The 21107-nt window shown below is 51.8% G+C and overlaps 1 protein-coding gene across 1 annotated transcript in view; it reads right to left on the reverse strand.

Annotated features, from left to right (window-relative positions):
• FBN3 (fibrillin 3) overlaps window positions 1-21107 on the reverse strand; it is an 87897-nt gene that overhangs the window by 10237 nt on the left and 56553 nt on the right. The window contains exons 43-63 of the mRNA XM_068980990.1: window positions 20155-20280; window positions 19631-19780; window positions 17065-17136; window positions 13472-13597; window positions 13073-13198; window positions 12512-12637; window positions 12049-12165; window positions 10641-10769; window positions 9872-9991; window positions 8634-8759; window positions 7794-7946; window positions 7563-7628; window positions 7220-7345; window positions 6359-6478; window positions 6109-6231; window positions 4046-4180; window positions 3760-3885; window positions 2472-2678; window positions 1553-1678; window positions 897-1019; window positions 609-725 (exon numbers count right to left, since the gene is read on the reverse strand). Coding sequence (XP_068837091.1) covers window positions 609-725; window positions 897-1019; window positions 1553-1678; window positions 2472-2678; window positions 3760-3885; window positions 4046-4180; window positions 6109-6231; window positions 6359-6478; window positions 7220-7345; window positions 7563-7628; window positions 7794-7946; window positions 8634-8759; window positions 9872-9991; window positions 10641-10769; window positions 12049-12165; window positions 12512-12637; window positions 13073-13198; window positions 13472-13597; window positions 17065-17136; window positions 19631-19780; window positions 20155-20280 — 2640 coding nt within the window. The remainder of the gene's footprint in view (window positions 1-608; window positions 726-896; window positions 1020-1552; window positions 1679-2471; window positions 2679-3759; window positions 3886-4045; window positions 4181-6108; window positions 6232-6358; window positions 6479-7219; window positions 7346-7562; window positions 7629-7793; window positions 7947-8633; window positions 8760-9871; window positions 9992-10640; window positions 10770-12048; window positions 12166-12511; window positions 12638-13072; window positions 13199-13471; window positions 13598-17064; window positions 17137-19630; window positions 19781-20154; window positions 20281-21107) is intronic.

The raw sequence follows: 21107 nt of genomic DNA on the forward strand, positions 1-21107 counted from the left end.
TATCATTTACCTGGTTGCAACTACTAGGCTCTGCTGTTGTAGCAAAAGCAGCCACAGACAATATGTAAATGAATGGGCATGGCTATGAGCCAATAAAACTTTATTGACAAAAGCAAGCAGGGGGCTGGGCTTGACCTGGGGGCTGGAGTCTGCTGATTTCTGATCTAGAGCACTGCTTAGTACACAGGTGTTCAGTATCTGTTAGCTGAGTTCATGGGAACCCAAACAAAGCCACCTGTGACTGGGCTCAGCCCTTGGGGGAGATCTGGTTCTCCCAGGCCACAAGACACTAAGAAGTGATGGGTGTGGGCTGTATAAGCCCCTTGCCTTTTAGGAGCACCCTGGAGAAGCCCTAAAGGATAGACTCAGCAGATCAGAGGTGAGGGTAGGTGTCCTGGGCCAAGGTCAGAGAGACTCCTGAGGGTGGCCTCCTAGGTTCCTAGGGTGAGGAAGAAGACTGAGGTCCAAGACACCACCAGGATATAAACAGCGACAGAACAAGGACTTTGATCACCGCTGTGTCCCTGACATCTGGCTTACACTGTGCCTCTGCTTCTTATCTGATGAAGACTGGGGTCATGCTGCCAGGGAGGGCTGAGGCAACTCACCAAAGCAGGCCTGGTGGCGCTGGGTGAAGCCGGGGGGGCAGCGGCAGGTGAAGGCACCGATGGTGTTGACGCAGAAGAACTGGCAGTTGTGCTGCCTGGAGGAGCACTCATCCAGGTCTGTGACACAGAAGGTCCCAGTGGGCTCAGGGCAGGGCCTTCCGGGGCTGGGGGCTTCCCAGGGGAGACGCCCTGGAGATGGAAGCTGACCCCATGCAGTGGGAGGGGGAGCCTCTGGGGAGGACAGGGACAGAGCCCCATGGGGCGTGGGTGTGGGAAGAGGGATGTCACCTCGGCAGATCCTGCCATTCTCCTCCAGCAGGTAGCCACGGGGGCAGGCGCACAGGAAGCTGCCCTCAGTGTTTTTGCAGAGGAAGGGACATGGCGTGGGGGCCTGGCTGCACTCATCCACATCTAGAGAGGACACAGCACTCAGGAGTGTCAGACAGACATTCCTAGGGGCTCAGGGGTGGGGGTCTCCACCCAGGCCCAGTTGAGGCCTCTTTCCTAGACCCTAGACAACCAGAATCTGTGGGCTTAACCAAGGAACCAGCATTTGTTTTCTGCAAAAAGCCAGAGAGTAAATATATTTGGCTTTGTGGTCTTAATTCCAATTACTCAACTCTGCCTTCATGGCAGGAAAAACAGCCACAGTGTAAGAAGACAAACAGGCATGGCTGTGTGACAATAAAACTTCATTAACAAAACAAGCAGAGGGCCAGATTCAGCCTTTGGGCAGGAGTCTGCTGACCCTGATTTAGATGAACCCCCTGCTACACAATGTAATTGAAAATCTTAGGATGCACCAAATAACAGGAGAAAAATGCCCCAAATAGGCTGGAGTGGAGGAAAGAAACAAAGCTGCTTTGCTTTCTGGACTTGGTTTTCTCATGTAAGTGTGTGCCAGGTGCTATAAAGAGAGGCTCGGGGAGGGGCGGGGGGCTCACCTAGGCAGGCTGTGGCAGTGGTGTCAGGCGCGTACCCGGCCTGGCAGTGGCAACGGAAGGAGCCAAGGCTATTGATGCATTCACCGTGAGGGCACAGGTGAGGGAGCACACGGCACTCATCCACATCTGAGGACAAGCAGGGCTCGGCTGGGGCTACCCACCTTGGTCACCACGACACGCCACCTCCCTCGGGCCCGCCAGCACTCTCCTGGGAGGTAAGGCCAGCCCTTGCTTCCCCGCCCTGCACCCCAGAGCTGGAGATCCAGCCCCTGTGATCCCCACACCTACTGCACGCTGAGAACCCTCAGGGTGGGGGATACACAGCCTCACCGGTGACACCTCATCAGGACACCCGAGACACATACATGGAAGCAGAGACGGACATGCCAGTCACCTGCTCAGATGCTTCTACAGAATCACAAGGACACACACTCATAGGTTCCTCTGGGTCAGACACGCACACTTGCTCACACACATGCCCATCTTCACAGATCCTTATCGGAATCCTGAACCAGCTCACTCCTTCTCATCCACTTTCTGGTGTGAACTACCCACCCAGGCCCACCCTCACCAGCACACGCATGCACACATGCTAACAAGCTCACACACACAACACACACCAGCTCACATACTCAACCAGCTTGCACTCATAGGAGAGGCACACCAGCTCACACGCTCACACACTAAACAGCTCCCACACACCCAGAACAAAGGACACACACACACACATACACACACACTTTCGTTCACACACCTGCTCACCCATCCACCCAAGTTCACGCACACACACCCACAGAGCGACAAATGGGCTGTGGTTCACACTGGTCCACCCACCCGCCGGCACAGAGATGCATACACACTGGTTCACAAACACTAACACTAGCTGCGGCACAGGCACACGACAGTGAACACTACCCACCTCGGCCGTCGGCAGTGTAGCCGGAGCCGTGGGGGCACAACTTCTGATGGGCAGACGTGCCGGGTAGCGGACAGTGCTCACAGCCGGGGCCCCAGCCGCGGCCGCCCCCGCAGCAACACTCGGCTCTGGTGACCGCCTCGCCCCTGCTGAACTGAGCCTGGCACGTGGCCTGCAGCACCTCAGAGAAGCAGGGCCCCTGCCGGATGTCTGGGGAGAACAGGTGGCGATGACGGGCGGGAAGAACAAGCCATCTAGGTTCCCCTTCCCCAAGGCCATCGGCGGTGCTGAGAATCTACGCGTAGGTTCCAGCATCTCCAACACGACTGCGCCATGTCCACCGGGTGGCGGCTTCTAAACTGTGGTCGCCCAGCACTGTGGTTTCCCCCCCGCCCCCCGCCTTTGGGTGCATTACGCAGCACGGAGGATCTTGGTTCCCGACCAGGGATCAACCCCTAGCTCCTTGCAGTGGAAGCATGGAGTCTTAACCAGGGGACCACCAGGGAAGTCTGCCCGCCCCCTTCTCGCCCTGGTCTAGCGCTGTGAAATGCCCCCTGGCGGCTGGGGCTGGACTGTGGCAGAACCTATAGACCCCAAATCCGAGGGGTACCCCCTGGGCTGCAGATGTGGGCGGCTTCCTGAGGTCAAACGGCAGCATCCTTCCGGCCGCAGGGAGAACGGATGGTCAAGGGGTAGCGTGGAGGCAAAAGGTTGTGGCCTCCAGGACAGACAGTGGGTCCAGAGCAGAGAGGTGATGTCCATGGAGGGGGGGGGGTTGTCCGATTACTTGGGGAGCCTGGCTTGGGGGTCTGGGTGGGAATCAGGGCATCGCTGAGACGGGGTTCTGAACTTGTTCTAGGGTGAGCTGCATCTGGGGGCCGTGGAGGCTGGGGTGGTATAGGAGGCAGCTGGATACACCCCCCTGGCCTGAAGCTGAAGGGTGGAGACTGTGCTCCAGGGGCAGAAGTGTGGAGAGAGAAGGCGACAAGGACCCTGGGGACCAGAACAGATAAGTCGCCTGGACACCTGGTACCACTGGGTCGCCCTCCAGGTTTAGCCCCATGAAGTGGTGAACTTGGGGAGGGCCTCTTCCTGGGTGTGATGATAGGGCAGCAGGGACATGCTCTCATCTTTCGGTGGGGGGGTGACTGAAGGGGCGAAGGGAAGCTGGGGGCGTGCGATGAACATGTGTCTGGACTGGCTGGCTAACCCCCCCGGTGGCCCCGACCCTGTCCCCCACCTCGGGGAACTCCCAGGTGGTGGTGCCACACTGGGACCTTGTCACACTCACCCTGGCACTCGGTGAGGCTGGGGCTGGGCTGGTAGCCCTCGTCACAGTCACAATGGAAGCTGCCCACAGTGTTGATGCAGCGGCCGTTGGCACAGGGGCTGGGCTGGGCACGGCATTCATCATCATCTGTGGCAGGAGGGATAAGGCAGGCCAGCAGGGAGGCAGGGAGGCCAGAGTCCCCCAGAGCTGGCCTCCACCTCCAGGGCCCATGTGTGCCTGCCCGCGTGCCCTCTGGCTTTGAACTCTCTTGTCTATGGTGGGATGGGGTGGGGAAGCCCTTCTGTACCTGTGCAGCCCTCCCCGGAGCCTGGCTGGGGCCTCGTGCCTGGGGGGCAGATGCAGGTGAAGGTGCCAATGAGGTTCTTGCACAGCATGCCCTGGGCGTGGCAGTCTTGCTCACCGTCTGCACACTCGTCCACATCTGTGGGTGACCATGGATCGATGGTGCTCATGGCTCATGAAAATCTGGACTCTCCCACCCTCCAGTGGCCTCCCAGAGAGGTCCCTGAAGCACTGCCCAGTGTCCGTTCCTCCCCCACCTCTCCCAGACGTCCTGGGAAGTCAAGTGGCAGGGGATGTGCCGGGAGCCAGCGTGAGGAATCCCACCCGTGACAAGGTCATGCGGCAGAGATCTGAAGGGCAAGGTCGAGTCAGATCTCAGGTTTTCCCCCTGGTATTTCCTGAGCGTGTACCCCCCAAAATAAGAATATGCCTGCCTGGAAAAAGTCATCTCCAGGCTTTAGTCTTCTGCATTTGAAAGGGTGTTTCAATCCAAAAACCCCTCTGATGGCTTTTTAGCCTGCCTGCAGCTGCGCATGTGATTGTATGAGGCCTCCTGACTTCAGGAGGCACAGGAAGCTTAAAACATCCTAGGAATGTAGAGGCTTCAGAGGAGTCAAAATCATTAGAATAGGACTGATTAAAGGTTTCATTTGTTGAGCCAATACTTGCTGCCAAATTTTCATATCTTTTACTTGTTGATATGGTTGGTATATAGAAAAAACAAGTAGCAACATTACATCTTTGAGTTAAGTACCTTCTTTGTTATAACCCACTGCGCCTTTGTTCTATAGAGATGTAACTTTAGTGCTTTGAGGAGATGCAGATTAAAGAAAAACACTTCAGGGGAAACGAAATTAACATTCATTAAGGAAGAGAGCCAAAAAGTGTTAGCAAGCCTCTTGGCCAGAAGATAATGTAAATCACCTGAGACCTTCTGTATACAAAAAGATATACAGAAAGAGTCTGGGCTGCTAATGCTACATAATTTTGTATTACCTATTGATCTCTATGTACAATCAAAAAGGTATAAAAGGCCTTTCTAGACAATAGAGGCAGGGCCGGTCATTGGAAGGACTGGTTTCCCCCGTGTCTCCTCTTTACTCTAATTTCAGGCTGAATTCCCTTGGAACGTGGAGGCTCACCATGTCTATTTACTTGTCCCGGCTTTTAAGATCCGAAAGAGAGAGAGCCCAAGGCGGGGCACTCTCCGATAGTCAAACGAGCGCCGGCGGCCTAACGTAGATGGTGCAAGTTCCTTGTCTGGAACTTTATTGGTTTTCCACGTAAACCAAGTTAATCAGCCTCTTTTCTCCACTTAATTTTCCTACTATATTATTTCTTCCTAACCTAATCTTATGTTAATAAATAAATAAGTTTTTCCCTCGCCAACGCCGTCCCCGCTTCGAATTCCCTGGATCCACCGGGGCTGGACCTCAGCAGGGATGGTCAGGACTGCCCCAAACACCTGCATCCCCTGCCCACATCAGGGTCTCTGAATCTGTACGACCTTCACCATGGTCCCTGGAACACTGACCCTGAAACAGCCCTTGAGGGACCAAGTCCCAGGCCAGGGTTTCTACCCTCTACACTATGGACATTTGGGACTCAAAAATTCTTTGTGGTGGGAGGCTCCTCTGTCCAGTGTAGCATACTGAACAGCAACCTTGGTCACTCGATGCCTGTAGCAACCCCCACCTCTATTCAACTGTGACATAAGAAGTATCTCCAGACATTTCCACATGTCCCCAGGGGGGCAGGGAACAGTCACTGTCCCCACTGTGCTAGCCCATTCAGGGCATGTCCAGTCACCACCAGAGAGGCCTTCAGAGCCACAGTCCTGTTCTGTTAGACTGAGGAGATGCTCCCCTTTCATAAAAATACAAAACCATCCCTCACAAAAGAGCACCCATTGCACCCTCACTTGTCTCAGCTCTCCCGTCACTTTATCACTTAGCACTCATTCCCACTCTTGGAGGCACAGCTCTTATTTATTCATTTTCTCTTGGGACAGAGGTATGGCTGAGCCCCAGCGCCCTGCCATCCGCTGCCTGCCTGTGTGGGTCCTACCTCGGCACATGGCCCCATCCTCTCGTAACGCATAGCCGACTGGACAGGTGCACGCGTAGGAGCCCTCGGTGTTGTGGCAGCGGAAGGCGCAGAGCAGGGGGTTCAGGGAGCACTCATCAATGTCTGGAAAGGCCAGTGGAGGTGCCGGGTGGGTGGGGTCTGCCTGCAGGACCTCCTCTCCCTTTCTCAGGTCAGCCCCCGCCCCCAGCTTCCGTTTCACAGCCCGGGGTCTGGGCAGGCCGAGCCTTACCCTGGCAGGTCATCATGGGACCAGGTTCGAAGCCGTCTGCACAGGCACATTCGAAGCCTCCTATGACATTGGTGCAGGTGCCTCCCCCACAGGGGTGCCCGACGGAGCACTCATCTGTGTCTGCGGTGGGGAGGTAAGGGGGTGGGCAGGGCCTTCAGGGAGCTCCCACCGTTGACATAATCCTGTCTGCCTCCTGCTGAGTGTCTACAGACTGGACAGGGCTAGATCTGCCGCACCTTCAGGGCTGGACTCAGGGCAGAAGCATGCGGTAAGTGAATACGTGAATACATGAATGAGGGACTTCCTGGTGGCCCGGTGGCTAAGACTCTGCACTCCCACTGCAGGGGACCCGGGTTCCATGCCTGGTCAGGGAACTAGATCCCACATGCTGCAACTGAGTTCACATGCAACAAAGTTCACATGCTCACACACTGTAACTAAGATCCTGCGTGCCGCAGCTAAGACCTGATGCAGCCAATCAAATAAATATGAAAAACAAATAAATAGTAAAAGCTTTAAAAATAGGTGAATGAGTAAATGAGGAAGTAAACGAATGAGCTAGTAAGCTAGTGAATGAATGAGCAAGAGAGTACGTAAATGAATGAGCGAGTAAATGAATGAATGAATAAGCGTGAGAATGTGTGAATAAGTGAATAGGTGAAAGAGTAAATAAATGAATAACTCTGCAAATGCGTGAATGAGTAAAGGAATAAGTGAATGAGCGAGTAAACTTTGGTGAGGTGGACATGTGGGTGGGCAGAGTGATAGCGGCTGAGAGGCTGGATGCTCCCTCGGGTGGCATGTGCCCTCCCCAGCTCCTTCCTTTCCTGGGAAGCAAGCTGGGGTGGGCTAGTCCCTCACCCACGCAGCTGACACCCGTGAAGTCCAGGCTGTAACCAAGGGGACACTCGCAGCGGAATGAGCCATCGGTGTTGACGCAAAGGCCATTAGTGCAGACGCCAGGGGTCTCCGCACACTCGTTTACATCTGCAAGCGGCAGGGGTTGCAGGCCTCTGTCACGCCCTGGGCACAATCAGGGTCTCTTCCTTCCCTTCAAGGAGGTGGGGGGGTGTCCAGGGCCACCCATGGGTCAAGGAGGGAACCTGAGACTGGGGAACCAGGGTAGAGTTCAGACAGGGCTGGGAAGGAATGCAGGAGGCTGCTGTGGCCTCGGGGGCTCTCAGCACGTGGGTGAGAAGCTCACCTTCCCTGGAGTCATCTGGGCCTGGGACTGCCCCGTGGCCAAAGGGACACAGCTCCTGAAAGGCGACTGGACACCAAGAGGGGAAGGGAGGTGAGGGTCTGTGGCCAGGTGCAGTCCCCAGCATCCCCTGTGTGTGGGGAAGGCTGGAGGAAGAATGGAAGGAGAGCAGACAGGGGAGGGGCAGGGGGCAGGCAGGAAGGACCAGGGGGACTGGGCAGGGGGGGCCCTCACCACTGCCTTCCTGGGGACACAGCTCGCAGGGGTCATTCCAGCCCTCGCCGGGCCTCTGGCTACAACAGCACCGGGCCTTGGTGGTGTTGAAAGCTTTGGGTACTGAGCACTTTCCGGCCTCGAAATGGGTGAAGCAGAAACTCTGCCGTGTGTCTGTGGGGGTGATTCCCCAGGGAAACTGCTAGAAGGGCCAGCCACCCCCAGTTCTTGTGAATGGGGTGGTCCTGACCCTACCAGCAGCCAATAAGAACAGTTCAGGATCACTCCGTGGTGATTGGTTCAGGGACGAACATGTGACCCACCCTGGACCAATGAGGGTCAGTCCTGGGGCTTTTGCTGAGAATCTGAGGATCCTTTCCAGCAACACCCCACATTCACAGAATCTGAGAATCCTTTCCAGCAACACCCCACATTCACAGCTGTGGGAGTCATCCCAAGTTGGCAGAATGGTCAAACCTAGCCACATAATTTTTGGGTCAGAATCCCCTTCTTGGAGAGGCAAAACAACTCATTCCAAAGAGCCAGAGGACCCCAGACTTCAGACCCCAAATTCTCATTACTGATGCCATTCCCTAGCCTGAGCCTTCATGATTCAGCTTTACAGACAGACTGAGGGGTTTGGCTCACCACTGGTTCCCAGAATGACAAATACTTGTTGAGTTTCCCTAACCTGGGAGAGAAGAGACCAGCTCAACCCAGGTGAGGCTAGCCCACACTGGACAAGGCTCCTGGAGACCCACACAAGAAACTGCAGGCCCCCTTTCTGGGTGATGGAGCTCTTGCCCCACCCCACCTCCCACCTCTTCCCTCAGCCTGAGTGCCCCCTGGCTCCAGACTCACCAAAGCAACGGTGCCCGTTGTCAGACAGGACAAAGTCAGGCGGGCAGAGGCAGTTGAAGCTTCCGGCGGTGTTGGTACAGGTGCCAAAAAGGCACAGGTTGGGCTCTTCGGAGCACTCGTCGATGTCTGGAGGGGCAGGGACATGAAGTGAGGGGGGACGCAGCAGGCCCTCCACTGGTGGGGCAGAGTCAGCTGCTGGGGGCGGGGCAGATGGAGGGGGGCCCAGCCCGGGAGGATCCAGAGACTGTTGCGGGGTGGGGTCCCCAGGGCTCAGGATGAGCCAGAGTACCAGGTAGGCAGTGTGTGTGTGTGTCTTTCATCTCCAAGGTAGAGGTCATGGTCAGGAGAAGTTCATCATTAGAGACTAACTTTGTACAGAGCTAACCAAGACTGGTCCCCTGAAGAAGGGAGTGGTAACCTACTGCAGTATTCTTGCCTGGGAAATCCCATGGACCCGGGAGCTACAGTTCATGGGTTTGCAAAGAGTCAGACATGCCTGAGTGACTAAACCACCACCAACCAAGACTGGGTAACATTAGCCTGTGGTGGATGGAGTTAGCTCACATTATACTAGACTAGTCCATCTGCTCAGGCCAGACTGGCCCAGGTTAGACCAGGTTGCACAAGCCTAATCCAAGTGAATGAACGGTGGTCAGGCCAGACTGCTCCAGATTAACATGGAATATACAAGTCACCCAGGTGAGGAATAATACCGGAGCTCAGGTCAGAGCAGTCCTCGATCACCACTCATCAAGTGAGGAATTCCATGTTTGGGCCAGTGAGACCCACACCCATGCCCATTTCATGGGATTCATGAGGAAGCCCGAGGGCGCCAGAGAGAGAGCATCTTAATAACAATAGAAGTGTATGGAGCTGCACTGAGCACTGTGCTAAGGGCATCTTGTGTGTGTGTATGATTTGGTTTTATTTTTTAATTTTTGGCTGCATCACAGGCATGTGGGATCCTAGCTCCCTGACCAGGGTTTGAATCCACGTCCCCTGAGTTGGAAGCGAGGACTCTATACCACTGGACTACCAAATTCAGTTCAGTTCAGTTCAGTTCAGTTCAGTTCAGTTCAGTCGCTCAGTCATGTCCAACTCTTTGAGGTAGTCCCCTAAATGCATCTTTTCACTCACCACCAGTCCAGCTGGCATTCCCATTTTACACACGGAGGAACAGAGGCCCAGAGGTGCCCACCCCGCGGCCCCAGAGCTGGGAGGTGAGGGCAGATACTCACCGACACAACGGTCACTCTGCACCTGGAAGCCAGGGGGACAGATGCAGCGGAAGGAGCCCTCAAGGTTCTGGCAAGTGCCTGGCAGGCAGGTTCCTGGAAGGCTGAGACACTCGTTGGTGTCTATGGAGAGGAGGAGGAGGGGTCTCAGCACTAGCTGGGGGGCAGGGACTCGCCTGGGGCTGAGACCAGCACCTACGGTCACAGCATAATGGCCGAGGGCCCCTAGACAACCCCTCCTGGATCCAGAGGAAGGGCTGAGCCTTGGGAAAACAAAGACATCTGGAGAAGAGTATTCTGGGTCCTGGTGGGGGTTATAAGTGGAGCCAGGTGTTGTCCAGGGGAAGGGGGAGTGAAGTTCCTAATCTCAAGCCACTTGCAGACTCCTTTCATGCTTTCCATGTCATCCACTCAGCTCCTCTATTATTCCATACATCATAAAACTTGGATTTTTAAGACAATCATTCTCTAAATCACAAACCTGGCGAAAACATGGGTGTGGTGTGCTGGTTCTGTCTCTTTTTATACCTTAAAATAAATGTATGGTTATGAAATGGAGTCATGCCCCCTCAAAAGTGCCAACTGCAGGTCAGCTTGGAGCAGGGGCTGGCTGAGATGGCTTCAGCACCATGGTGAAGGAATGGCACCCCACTCCAGTATTCTTACCTGGAGAATTCCATGGACAGAGACTAGTGGGCTACCGTCTATGGGGCCGCAAAGAGTTAGACATGACTGAGTGGCTAACACACACACACACCATTGTGATACTCACCCATGCAGTTCTTCCCATCACTTGTGAGCTCAAAGCCATCCTTGCAGAGGCAGTGGAAGGAGCCAGCCGTGTTGAGGCACTGGCCAAATCGGCACACCTGCCCCACCATGGTGGTGCACTCATCCATGTCTGCAGAGGGAAGACGGGCCAGCAGGGTTACCCACAGAGCCTAAGGCTCTGAGCCTCCCTTGCACTTCTATTCAAAAAATTGACTTCACGGCTGTGACTTCAATTTATTGAGCACTTACATGCCAGTTGTGTATTAACTCTCCAACTATCCTATGAGGCAGACACCAGTATTTTCTAATATGAGCATTGTAATGCTATGAATTTGCCCATAGGTCCTGCCTTAGCTGCATCCCACAAATTTTATGTTGTATTTTCTTTTCATTTAATTCAAAATGTTTTCTAATTTTCCTTATGATTTCTTCTTTTATCTATGGGTTCTTTAGGAGTACATTGCTTAATTTCCAAATACTTAGGGATTTTCTGGAGATCTTTTTGTGACTGACTACAATAGTTTAATTCCCTTACATTCTGAGAACCTACCTTGTGTAACCTCGATTAAAAAAAAAAACAAAAAACTATTTGTTTTATGGCCCAGAATATGATCTTTCCTGGTGAATGTTCACGTACACCTAAGAATAATGTATATTCTGGAATGTTCCATAAATATCATTTGGGTCTAGGTGGCTCACAGTACTGTTGAGGTGTTTTATATTCTTACTGATCTTCTACTTTTCCCTCTATTACTGAGGGAGGAGAGTTGAGGTCTCTAACCATAACTGTGAGTTTGTCTATTTCATTTTTAGTTCTGTCAATTTTTACTTCCTACCTTTTGAAGCTCATTATTAGCTGCATAAACATTTATGATTGTTATGTCTTCTCAGAGAACTGACTCCTTTTAATACATTCACTGACTCTATTTCTGGTAATATTCTTTGTCCGGAAGTCAATTTGATCTGATATTAAGATAGGTAGGTACTACTATTCTATAAATCTCCTTTTTACAGAGGTGGGAAGTAACGCACAGAGAGGTTACGTGACTTGCCTAAGGTCGCATAGCTGGCAGATGGCAAAGCTGGGATTTGAACTCATACCACTTGAACTTGTAATCTACACTTTGAACCACTGTACTAAATTACCAGCATCTTGCCTTCACTGTTCACCTTCCTCTCTGTATTGGCCATCTCCTTCTTATCAACCTGAGTGTAAGCTCTAGGAAGGGACCCCTGGCACCTAACAACTGCAGGGGTTTGGAGAACTTTGTGGTTAACTAGTTTTTAATCTCCTGAAGTTGTTTTACTGAAGGCGTCCCCAGGTCGAGATCCTTTATTTCAGAGAGGTGGTGCCTCTCAAGCCAAGAATCAGCTTTTCAGTGGGGGTACACTGAGGCTGGGCAGCTCACCCACGCAATCTCCGTTGTGTGTTGCCACAAAGCCGGGGAAGCAGAGGCAGTTGTAGGAGCCAACAATGTTCTTGCAGGTCCCATTTCCACATGGCTGCCAGTCACACTCGTCGACATCTGCCAGAGCAAAGGCCCCAACCCCTGGCCAGCTCACCCAGGGCAACAGGCAGCTTGGGGACTGAGCGCCTGACTGGACCCAGCCCCCTTCTCCAGTACCCAGCCCTGCCCACATGGATGGGAAATATATCCCTGGTACTATTTACTACTCCCATTTTACAGATGAGAAAACTGAGGTGCAGGGAGGTGAGTAAGTTATTCACCCCAGGTGTCAGGGGCCAGGACTCAAACTTGTGAGTCAATGAACCAGGATGCGTGGAAGCACCAGCCCCACCCCATGGGAGGTATAGACCCATGGCCTCCTCATGGCCTGGCCATTGAGGCGGGAGCAGGTGGGAGCTCTCACCCATGCACAGGGTCTGGTCTGCTGAGGCCCGGAAGCCACGGTGACACAGACACACGTAGCTGTCCACTGTGTCCATGCAGTCGCCGTGGCTACAGACAGTTGGGATCTCTCGACACTCGTTCCGTCCTGAGAGAGGGCAGGCAGCACAGTGTCCCCAGGGCTCCCACCCACAGCATGTCCTGAGCCATCACATGCTGCAATTAGGGGAGCCCGACCCTGCCGGGAAGTTCCGCATGTGAGCTGTTGCCCCAGGGGAGACACTTCCCCTCCCATTTCATCCTCACGACTCCCCCATTAACAGATGTCCTCGGCACCCCCACCCCAAAGTACAGCCAAGGTGGCAACTCCAGCGATTAGGACTGTGCGCTTCCATTGCAGGGGCACTGGTTTGATCGTTGGTCCGAGAACTAAGGTCCCTCATGTAAAGTGACATGGCCAAAAAAAAAAAAACTACAGCCAAGGAGCAAAGTCCAGACAGGACCATGCCCTACCCAAGTCCCAGCAGGAGACAGAGTCTGGCTTTGTCCTGCTCCCTCACCTCCCAACTATGTCCCCACTTACCCACGCAAGCCCCGCCTGGTGACAGCTTGTACCCTTGGGCGCACTTGCAGCGGTAGCTGCCAGCGATGTTGATGCAGTTGGCGTTCTGCTGGCAGGGGTTCTCCCCGCTGGTGCACTCATCCACGTCTGGGGAGTACAGCCAGCCAGGTGGGGGGAGTGAAAGAAAATCTTTCCTGCAGAATCAAACCCTAAATCCAGCCCCCTCCCCCTGGCTTTTCCAGAAGCAGCTAGAACCACATGGAGGGGATGATGTGGGCTGGAGCCCCTTGGAAAGGCGTTAGCCCCATAGGCAGACGGGGAAACTGAGATTCATGGAATTTAAATGACTTGCCCGGAGAGCACAGGGTGGGAGAAGGACCAGGACCCCACGCGGGGGTGGGAGTAGGGGGGCGGCAGCACCTTCGCAGACCAGCAGCAGGCTGTTGTAGCTGAAGCCCGCAGGGCACTCGCAGCGGAAGCTCCCGATCTGGTTGATGCAGATGCCGCTGGCACAGATGGCGGGGATCTCCCCACACTCGTCGATGTCTGGGGAAGTCACCAGCCATCAGGGGCAGCCCAGCCCCTGGCGTCGTCTGGGGACCCTGACCTAAGAGATCGTGCCACTGGGGAGAACCTGTGTGTCCACAAGCGAGCCTTCAGTTGAAAAATTCTGCTGTGGCTAACCTAGAACTGCTGACAGCAGAAAGAAATCAGGATGTGAGAGGGAAGGCAGAAGGGGAGAGGGCATCTTTCTCAACAAAAATGCACATTGGCTGTGACCCAGCACATATGTGTGTGTGTGCAAGCCTGCTATTCTGGGGTCTCTGGAATGAAGCAGCCCCATGTGTCAGCAGGAAGTTGCATGAGAGGACCTGCGATGACGTTTAGCAAGAAACCAGAAACATCAAAAGAGGAACTGATGACAAAATGTGGTCTCTCCAGACTTCCCTGACAGTCCAGTCATTAAGACTCTGTGCGCCCACTGCAGGGGGCACAGGTTGGATCCCTGGTCAGGGAAGAGACTGCATGCCACATGGTCAAAAAATAAATGTGGCTATCTATTTTACCACCACAATACTGTAAAGTAATTATCCTCTAGTTAAAAAGAAGCATAAAAAATGTGGTCTTTTCATACAAGAGAATAGGATTCAGCCTGAAAAAGGGGTGAAGCACTGACACTCGCTACAATGTGGTTGAACCTTGAAAACATGAAGCTTAATGAGAGAAGCCAGTCCCCAAAGAACAAACACCGTATGATACCATTTATATGAAATGTCCAGAACAGACACATCCAAAGAGACAGAAAGCAGACTAGTGGTTGCTGGGGGGCTGGGGGAAGAGAGAATGAGGAATGATTGTTTATAGGGACGGAGTTTCTTTTGGTGTGATGGAATGCTCTTAACTTGAATTGAAGTGATGGAGCACAACTTTGAGTTTTCCCTTTGACCACACCTCATAGCATGTGGAACTTTCTAGACTAGGGATCAAACCCATGCCCCCTGCAATGGAAGAACAGAGCCTTAACCCCTGGACCACAAAGGAAGCCCCTGAAGTGTGCACATTTGATGGGTGAAGTGTATGGTGCGTGAATTATATCTCAGGAGAGCTGTTTTATTTATATGAGATCCTAGAATCTGGGGAACTGACTTATGGCCTGGGATGTGTCCACACTTGGAATACTACAAAGCAGGACATAGAAGGAAGCAGTCCTGTGTGTAGTAGCCTGGCTGGTTCTTCGCGACTCTTTTCTGGGGGAAAAAAGCAAGTTGTTTTTTTTTTTATTGTCCTACAGACAATACGTGAGAAAGCATAGGATTTACGTCCAACTCCCAGAAAACAATGCCATACATTTTCAATAGGGGGAACCTCAATATTTGTTTAAATGCATGAAGAAGGCACTAGAAAGTACTCCAGGCATAAAGCATGAGTTATATCTCAATAAAGCTGTTGTTTATAAAGAAGAACCTGGAATCAGCCTAAGTGTCCACCCATGGGGGACTGATTTATGACCTTGGACCCTTGGGAGAGGGGGAAAGAGACTGAGATTTGAAGGGGTGGCTGAAAGGGAATCAGATCTCATCTGCTCTGTTCCAGTTGTGGAAAGTAAGGAGAGGGACTTCCCTGGTGGTCCAGGGGCTAAGACTCCAAGCTCCCAGTCCATCCCTGGTCAGGGAATGGATCTCGCACTCTGCAACGAAGATCGAAGATCCTGCGTGCCACAACTAAGACCCAGTGCAGCCAAATTAATTAATTAATTAAAAAAAATAAAGAGAATACATCCATGGGATGAAGACAACTGAAAATAGGCTCATCAATTAAATACTGCACAGTTGAAATTTGGCATTCAGGTACAAGACCTCATTTAACTTACATTGTACAAGACCTCATTTAACTTTGATCTATGCTGCAACATGGGTAAATCTTGGGAACATTATGCTGAGTGAAATAAGCCAGACAGATGATAAAAGGACTCTTGAGAGTCCTGTAGATTGCAAGGAGATCAAACCAGTCAATATTGATGGAAGTTCAGTTCAGTTCAGTCGCTGAGTCGTGAACAACTGTTTGCGACCCCATGGACTGCAGCACATCAGGCTTCCCTGTCCATCACCAACTCCCGGAGCCAACTCAAACTCATGTCCATCGAGTCAGTGATGCCATCCAACCATCTCATCCTCTGTCGTCCCTTTCTCCTCCCGCCTTCAATCTTTCCCAGAATCAGGGTCTTTTCCAATGACTCAGTTCTTCTTATTAGGTGGCCAAAGTATTGGAGTTTCAGCTTCAGCATCAGTCCTTCCAGTGAATATTCAGGACTGATTTTCATGGCAAATAGATGGGGAAACAATGGAAACAGTGACAGACTTTATTTTCTTGGGCTCCAAAATCACTGCAGATGGTGACTGCAGCCATGAAATTAAGATGCTTCCTCCTTGGAAGATAGGCTATGAGACAGCATATTAAAAAGCAAGACATTACTTTGCCAACAAAGGTCCATCTAGTCAAAGCTATGGTTTTTCCAGTAGTCATGTACGGATGTGAGAGTTGGACTATAAAGAAAACTGAGCACCAAAGAATTGATGCTTTCAAACTGTGGTGTTGGAGAAGACTCTTGAGAGTCTCTTGAACTGCAAGGAGTTCCAACCAGTCAATCCTAAAGGAAATCCTGAAGGAAATCAACCCTGAAGATTCAATGGAAGGACTGATGCTGAAGCTGAAGCTGCAATACTTTGGCCACCTGATGCAAAGAGCCGACTCATTGGAAAATACTCTGATGGTGGGAAAAACTGAAGGCAGGAGGAGATGGGGCAACAGAGGATGAGGTGGTTGGATAGTATCACCAACTCAATGGACATGAGTTTGAGCAAACTCTAGGAGATAGCGGAGGACAGGGAAGCCTGGCATGCTGCAGTCCATGGGGTAGCAAGGAATCGGACCCAACTTAGTGACTGAACAACCGCAAACAAAAAGGACAAATACTGCATGATTCTGTTTCTGTGAGGTAAAATTGATGGAGACCACGGTTCTCCATAAATTATGGACCTCTACCACAGACCTCTACCACAGTTTGAAGGTAGAATGGAGGTTCCCAGGAGCTGGGGGAAGGGCTGGGGAGTCAGTGTTTCATGGGAACAGAGTTTCAGTAGGGGAAGATGACAAAGTTCTGGAGATGAATGGTGGGGATGGTTGCACGGTGGTGTGAATCTATTTAATGTTACGAATTGAACACTTAAAAATGGTTAAAATGGCCAATTTTCTGTTATGGGTATTTTAACAGAATTTTTAAAAATGAACAATTTACTAAAAATATTCTCTGCCTTAAAAAAAAAAAAAAGGAGCAGGATTGAGGGGCAGGATTCCTGGCCCAGGGAAACAGAAGAGCGAGGGTGTGGGGTAGAGGAGAATGGAAGGGAAAGTGTTGTGGGGGAGGGGAAAAGAGGGGGCAGGGCTTGGGGCACAGAGTGACCGGGGGCTCCAGGCGGTGGCAGGGGGGAGAAGGGGGCACGGAGGTCACTCACCAAGGGGCTTCCCTGTGTGGATGTCGATGACGAACCCGGGAACCTGGTTTCCACACAGGATCTGGTAATCCACTGTGCAAAGGAAAACAGGGGAGTGGGGGCTGGGGCTGCAGCCCTGCTAGGAGGACCCCTCCTCTTGTCTCTGATCACCTGGTCCATCCCTGTAGCCTGGTGCTCACCTGGCCTCTGATAACTCCCTCCACCCTGACCAGCACTGGGAGGGTTACAGGCCTCTGTGCCATGTGATCTTCCAACATACAGGCACATCTCTTCTTTCTGTGAGTGCCACCAGCCACGCCCTACCATCCTCACCATAAAATGCAGACTCTGCAGTCCAGACCTCCAGACCTTCCTCTCTCCCCAAGTCCCCGCTTCCTGCTAACAGGAACTCCTGCCCTCCCGTTACCCTGATTCCATCACACATCTGGACATTCCTGCTCTGTTACGCTACCACAACTTTGCACATACTGTTCTCTTTGCTGTTCCCTAGCACAGTCTGCTTCAGCCTTGAGGACTCAGGGCAGCTCCTCACTCTGGCCACAGTCAGAGGATGATACTATCCTTTGGCTCCCCCGGGCATTTCGTTGTTGCTGTTGTTGTTCAGTCGCTAAGTCACGTCTAACTCTTTGCAGCCCCCTGAACTGCAGCCCACCACGCTCCTCTGTCCATAGGGTTTTCCAGGCGAGAATACTGGAGTGGGTTGCCATTTCCTCCTTCATGGGATCTTCCCAACCCAGGGATTGAACCCATGTCTCCTGCATTGGCAGGTGGATTCTTTACCACTGAGTCAGCTAGGAAGTCCCCTGGGCAATTCACACTCTAATTATATCCCACTGAGGACACCAAGATTTTGCTTACCTGACCGCAGTCCCCAGGTGGGTGGGTGTCCCTGGACCCACCTGACAGACATGATCAGGCATTAGGTTGGTGCCCCCTGTCCCCAGGTCCCTGCCCTGCCCCTCACTCACTCTTCTGCCTGCATCATGATGAGAACATAATGGCCACTGAGGCTAGTTTGGACTTCTGCCTCATCGATATTCGACCTGCAGCTCAGATTCAGGTGCACACAATCCAGGCAGGTACCCGAGTCCCACCACATAATCTATGAGTGAGGTTTGATTTCTCTTGACGATCTCATGACCAGACTTGGCTGTCTGCAGTTTCCTCCCAGACTGCCCAGCTTGGGTCTACCATATTTTTATTTTCTAGATCTCAGAACAGGGTCTGGCGCCCAGAGATACCCAATAATGATCCCCCCACTCCATTGTGCTGGGTTGAACAATGACCCTCCCACCCCCAAAGTTCCTGTCCACCCAGTCTTTCTGGGACCCTTTTTGGAAATAGGACCTTTGCAGATTTAATCAAGTTGAGGTGATCCTAGATCAGGGTAGCTCTAATGCAATGATGGGGCTTCCCTGGTAGCTCAGATGGTGAAGAATCTGCCTGCAATGCAGGAGATGTGGGTTCAGTCCCTGGGTCAAGAAGACCCCCTGGAGAAGGGAGTGGCTACCCATTCCAGTATTCTTGACTGGAGAATCCCATAGACAGAGGAGTCTGGCGGGCTACAGAGCAACTCCTGTGTCTCTTCTTATAAGGGCACTAATCCCATTTAGAGGGCTCCATCCACATGACCTAATTAACTCCCAAAGGCGCCACCTCCAAACACTATTATTACACTGGGGGTTAGGGCTTCAACATATGAAATCTGGGATGAAGGACACAAGCATTCATTCCATAGCATTAATACGCTTGTCAAACCAGTCAATCCTAAAGGAAATCAACCATGAATATTCATTGGAATGACTGATGCTGAAGCTCCAATACTTTGGCCCCCTGATGCAAAGAGCCAACTCACTGGAAAAGACCCTGATGCTGGGAAAGATTGAGGGCAGGAGGAGAAGGGGGTGACAGAGGATGAGATGGTTGGATGGCATCACTGACTCAGTGGACGAGTTTGGGCAAACTCTGGGAGATAGTGGAGGACAGGGGAGGCTGGCGCGCTGCAGCTTATGGGGTTGCAGAGTCAGACATGATTGAGAGACTGAACAACAATACAGTTTAATCTTCAGCTGGTGGGTACTCCATGATAGATTTTTTTAATAGAGCTCACCCCCACTGCTCAGTCCTTCTTTTAGGGTTTTTCTCCTGCTGTCCCCGGCCTGGAACACCCTTCTTCATCCCAATCGACATTTCTGTAATCCTTTCCAGAACTTCTGTGAGCTCTCTACTTTCCCAGTTCATGGGGCCCTGGTGTCTCTGACTGCTTCTGTTTTTCGCTTTTGGCCCCACGCACTCACTGACACCACCCTGCCCCACCCCCAGATAATCTGTGAGTCTTCAAGGTCCTTTAACCCAGATGAAAGCCTCGCTGATCCACCCTGAATTCCACAAGTCTGCAAAATCAGAATGTATTGATTTTCCCCATACACTGATCGGGATGGAATTTCAACTCTTTGGCTCTAATCAAAACAACAGACTCATCCAGGAGTCCTAAGTGCAGCAGGCTGCCTTAAACACTGCACTGAAAAGGGCCAGACTGGAAAGAAGGCGGGGGAGGGGCACTCACGACTGGCGGGGGTCGGGCAGGCCTCACAGGGTCTATTCCAGGCCTGGCCGATGTTGTAGGAACAGCAGCACATCTTCCGGGTCACGTTAAAGGCCAGCTCATTCCGACACGTGCTGTTGTAATGCCGGAAACAGACGCTCTTCCTCATGTCTGCAGTTGGGTTGGGGAGAAGGAGGTAGGTTAGAGACACCAGAGGAAGACAGCCAGAGAGGCAGAAGCTAATTCATAAATCCATTTGAAAACTACTGGCTTGACTTCTCTGAGGCAACACACAGGAGAGTGCCATTCACATGTTGACCTTTCTTGGGCAGTGCACAACCTGGACAACCATTCATGGCAGCCCTGAGCCCTGCAGCCTTGTTCACTGCTGCATAGCAGCATTTCCAATACACTCACCCTTCATCTCTCCCCTAACAAACATGCCTCTCCACACTCTTCCAAGGGTTGGAGACTTCCAGAAGCCCCTCCCATAGGCTAGTGCTATTTTCACAACTACTGGTCTCTCTCATCATCACACTTCATACCCATGCAGTTATTGCCACCGTTGACTTGCAGGTATTCCATAGGGCAGACACAAGTGTAGTTTCCCAGAGTGTTGTAGCAGGTTCCAGGGCCACAGATGCCTGAGTGTGCAGAGCATTCGTCGATGTCTGCAAGGGAGGGAGGAATTGTTTGTATCCAGGAATCATCTGGATAACTCCCCACCACAAGTCTGCCAGAACAACTTTACTATGTGCTTGAGTCTAGTTTCAGGATTAGCTTCAAATGCACAGATACCTTAGTGATGTGGAAAGACACAGCATGGTGTTAGATGGGGAAAACAGTTTACTATGATCCCTGCTCTATTAAGAAAAAAGAAAAAATATGACCGGAGCTTACAAATGAATGATATTATCACCAAGAGTGGGGCAATCCCGTGCTTCCCAGTGTGATGCAATAGGAAGCAACAGTCCTTCGAATAAAATATTCTTGAGAGAAAAACGTTGATTCTCAGTCAGATCAACCCCCTAGTCCAGGAGGCAGCAAACTTTTTCTGCAAAGCAAGTTGCTGCTTAGTTGCTTAGTCGTGTCTGATCCTTTTGTGATCCCATGGAATGTAGCCCACCAGGCTCCTCTGTCCATGGGATTCTCCAGGCAAGAATACTGGAGTGGGCTGCCTTTCCTTCTCCAGGGGATCTTCTCAACCCAGGGATCAAACCCATGTCTCTTCCGTTTCCTGAATTGCAGGCAGATTCTTTACCGCTAAGCCACCAGGGCTTTTTTTTGTGTTGTCAGGCAACAATGGTCTCTGATGAGCTTTTCACACTGCCATCAGAGCATGTAGACAGCCATAGACAATGAATAAACAAATTAGCATGCTATGCTCTAATAAAACTTGATTTATGGCCACTGAAATGTGAGTTTCATGTCATTTTCACGTGGCTCAAAATAGTCTTCTTCTTCTGAGTTTTTTCCAATAATTTTTAAAAATGTAAAA

The sequence above is a fragment of the Capricornis sumatraensis genome, chromosome 9 (genome assembly GCF_032405125.1).
Source record: "Capricornis sumatraensis isolate serow.1 chromosome 9, serow.2, whole genome shotgun sequence".
Taxonomy (NCBI): domain Eukaryota; kingdom Metazoa; phylum Chordata; class Mammalia; order Artiodactyla; family Bovidae; genus Capricornis; species Capricornis sumatraensis.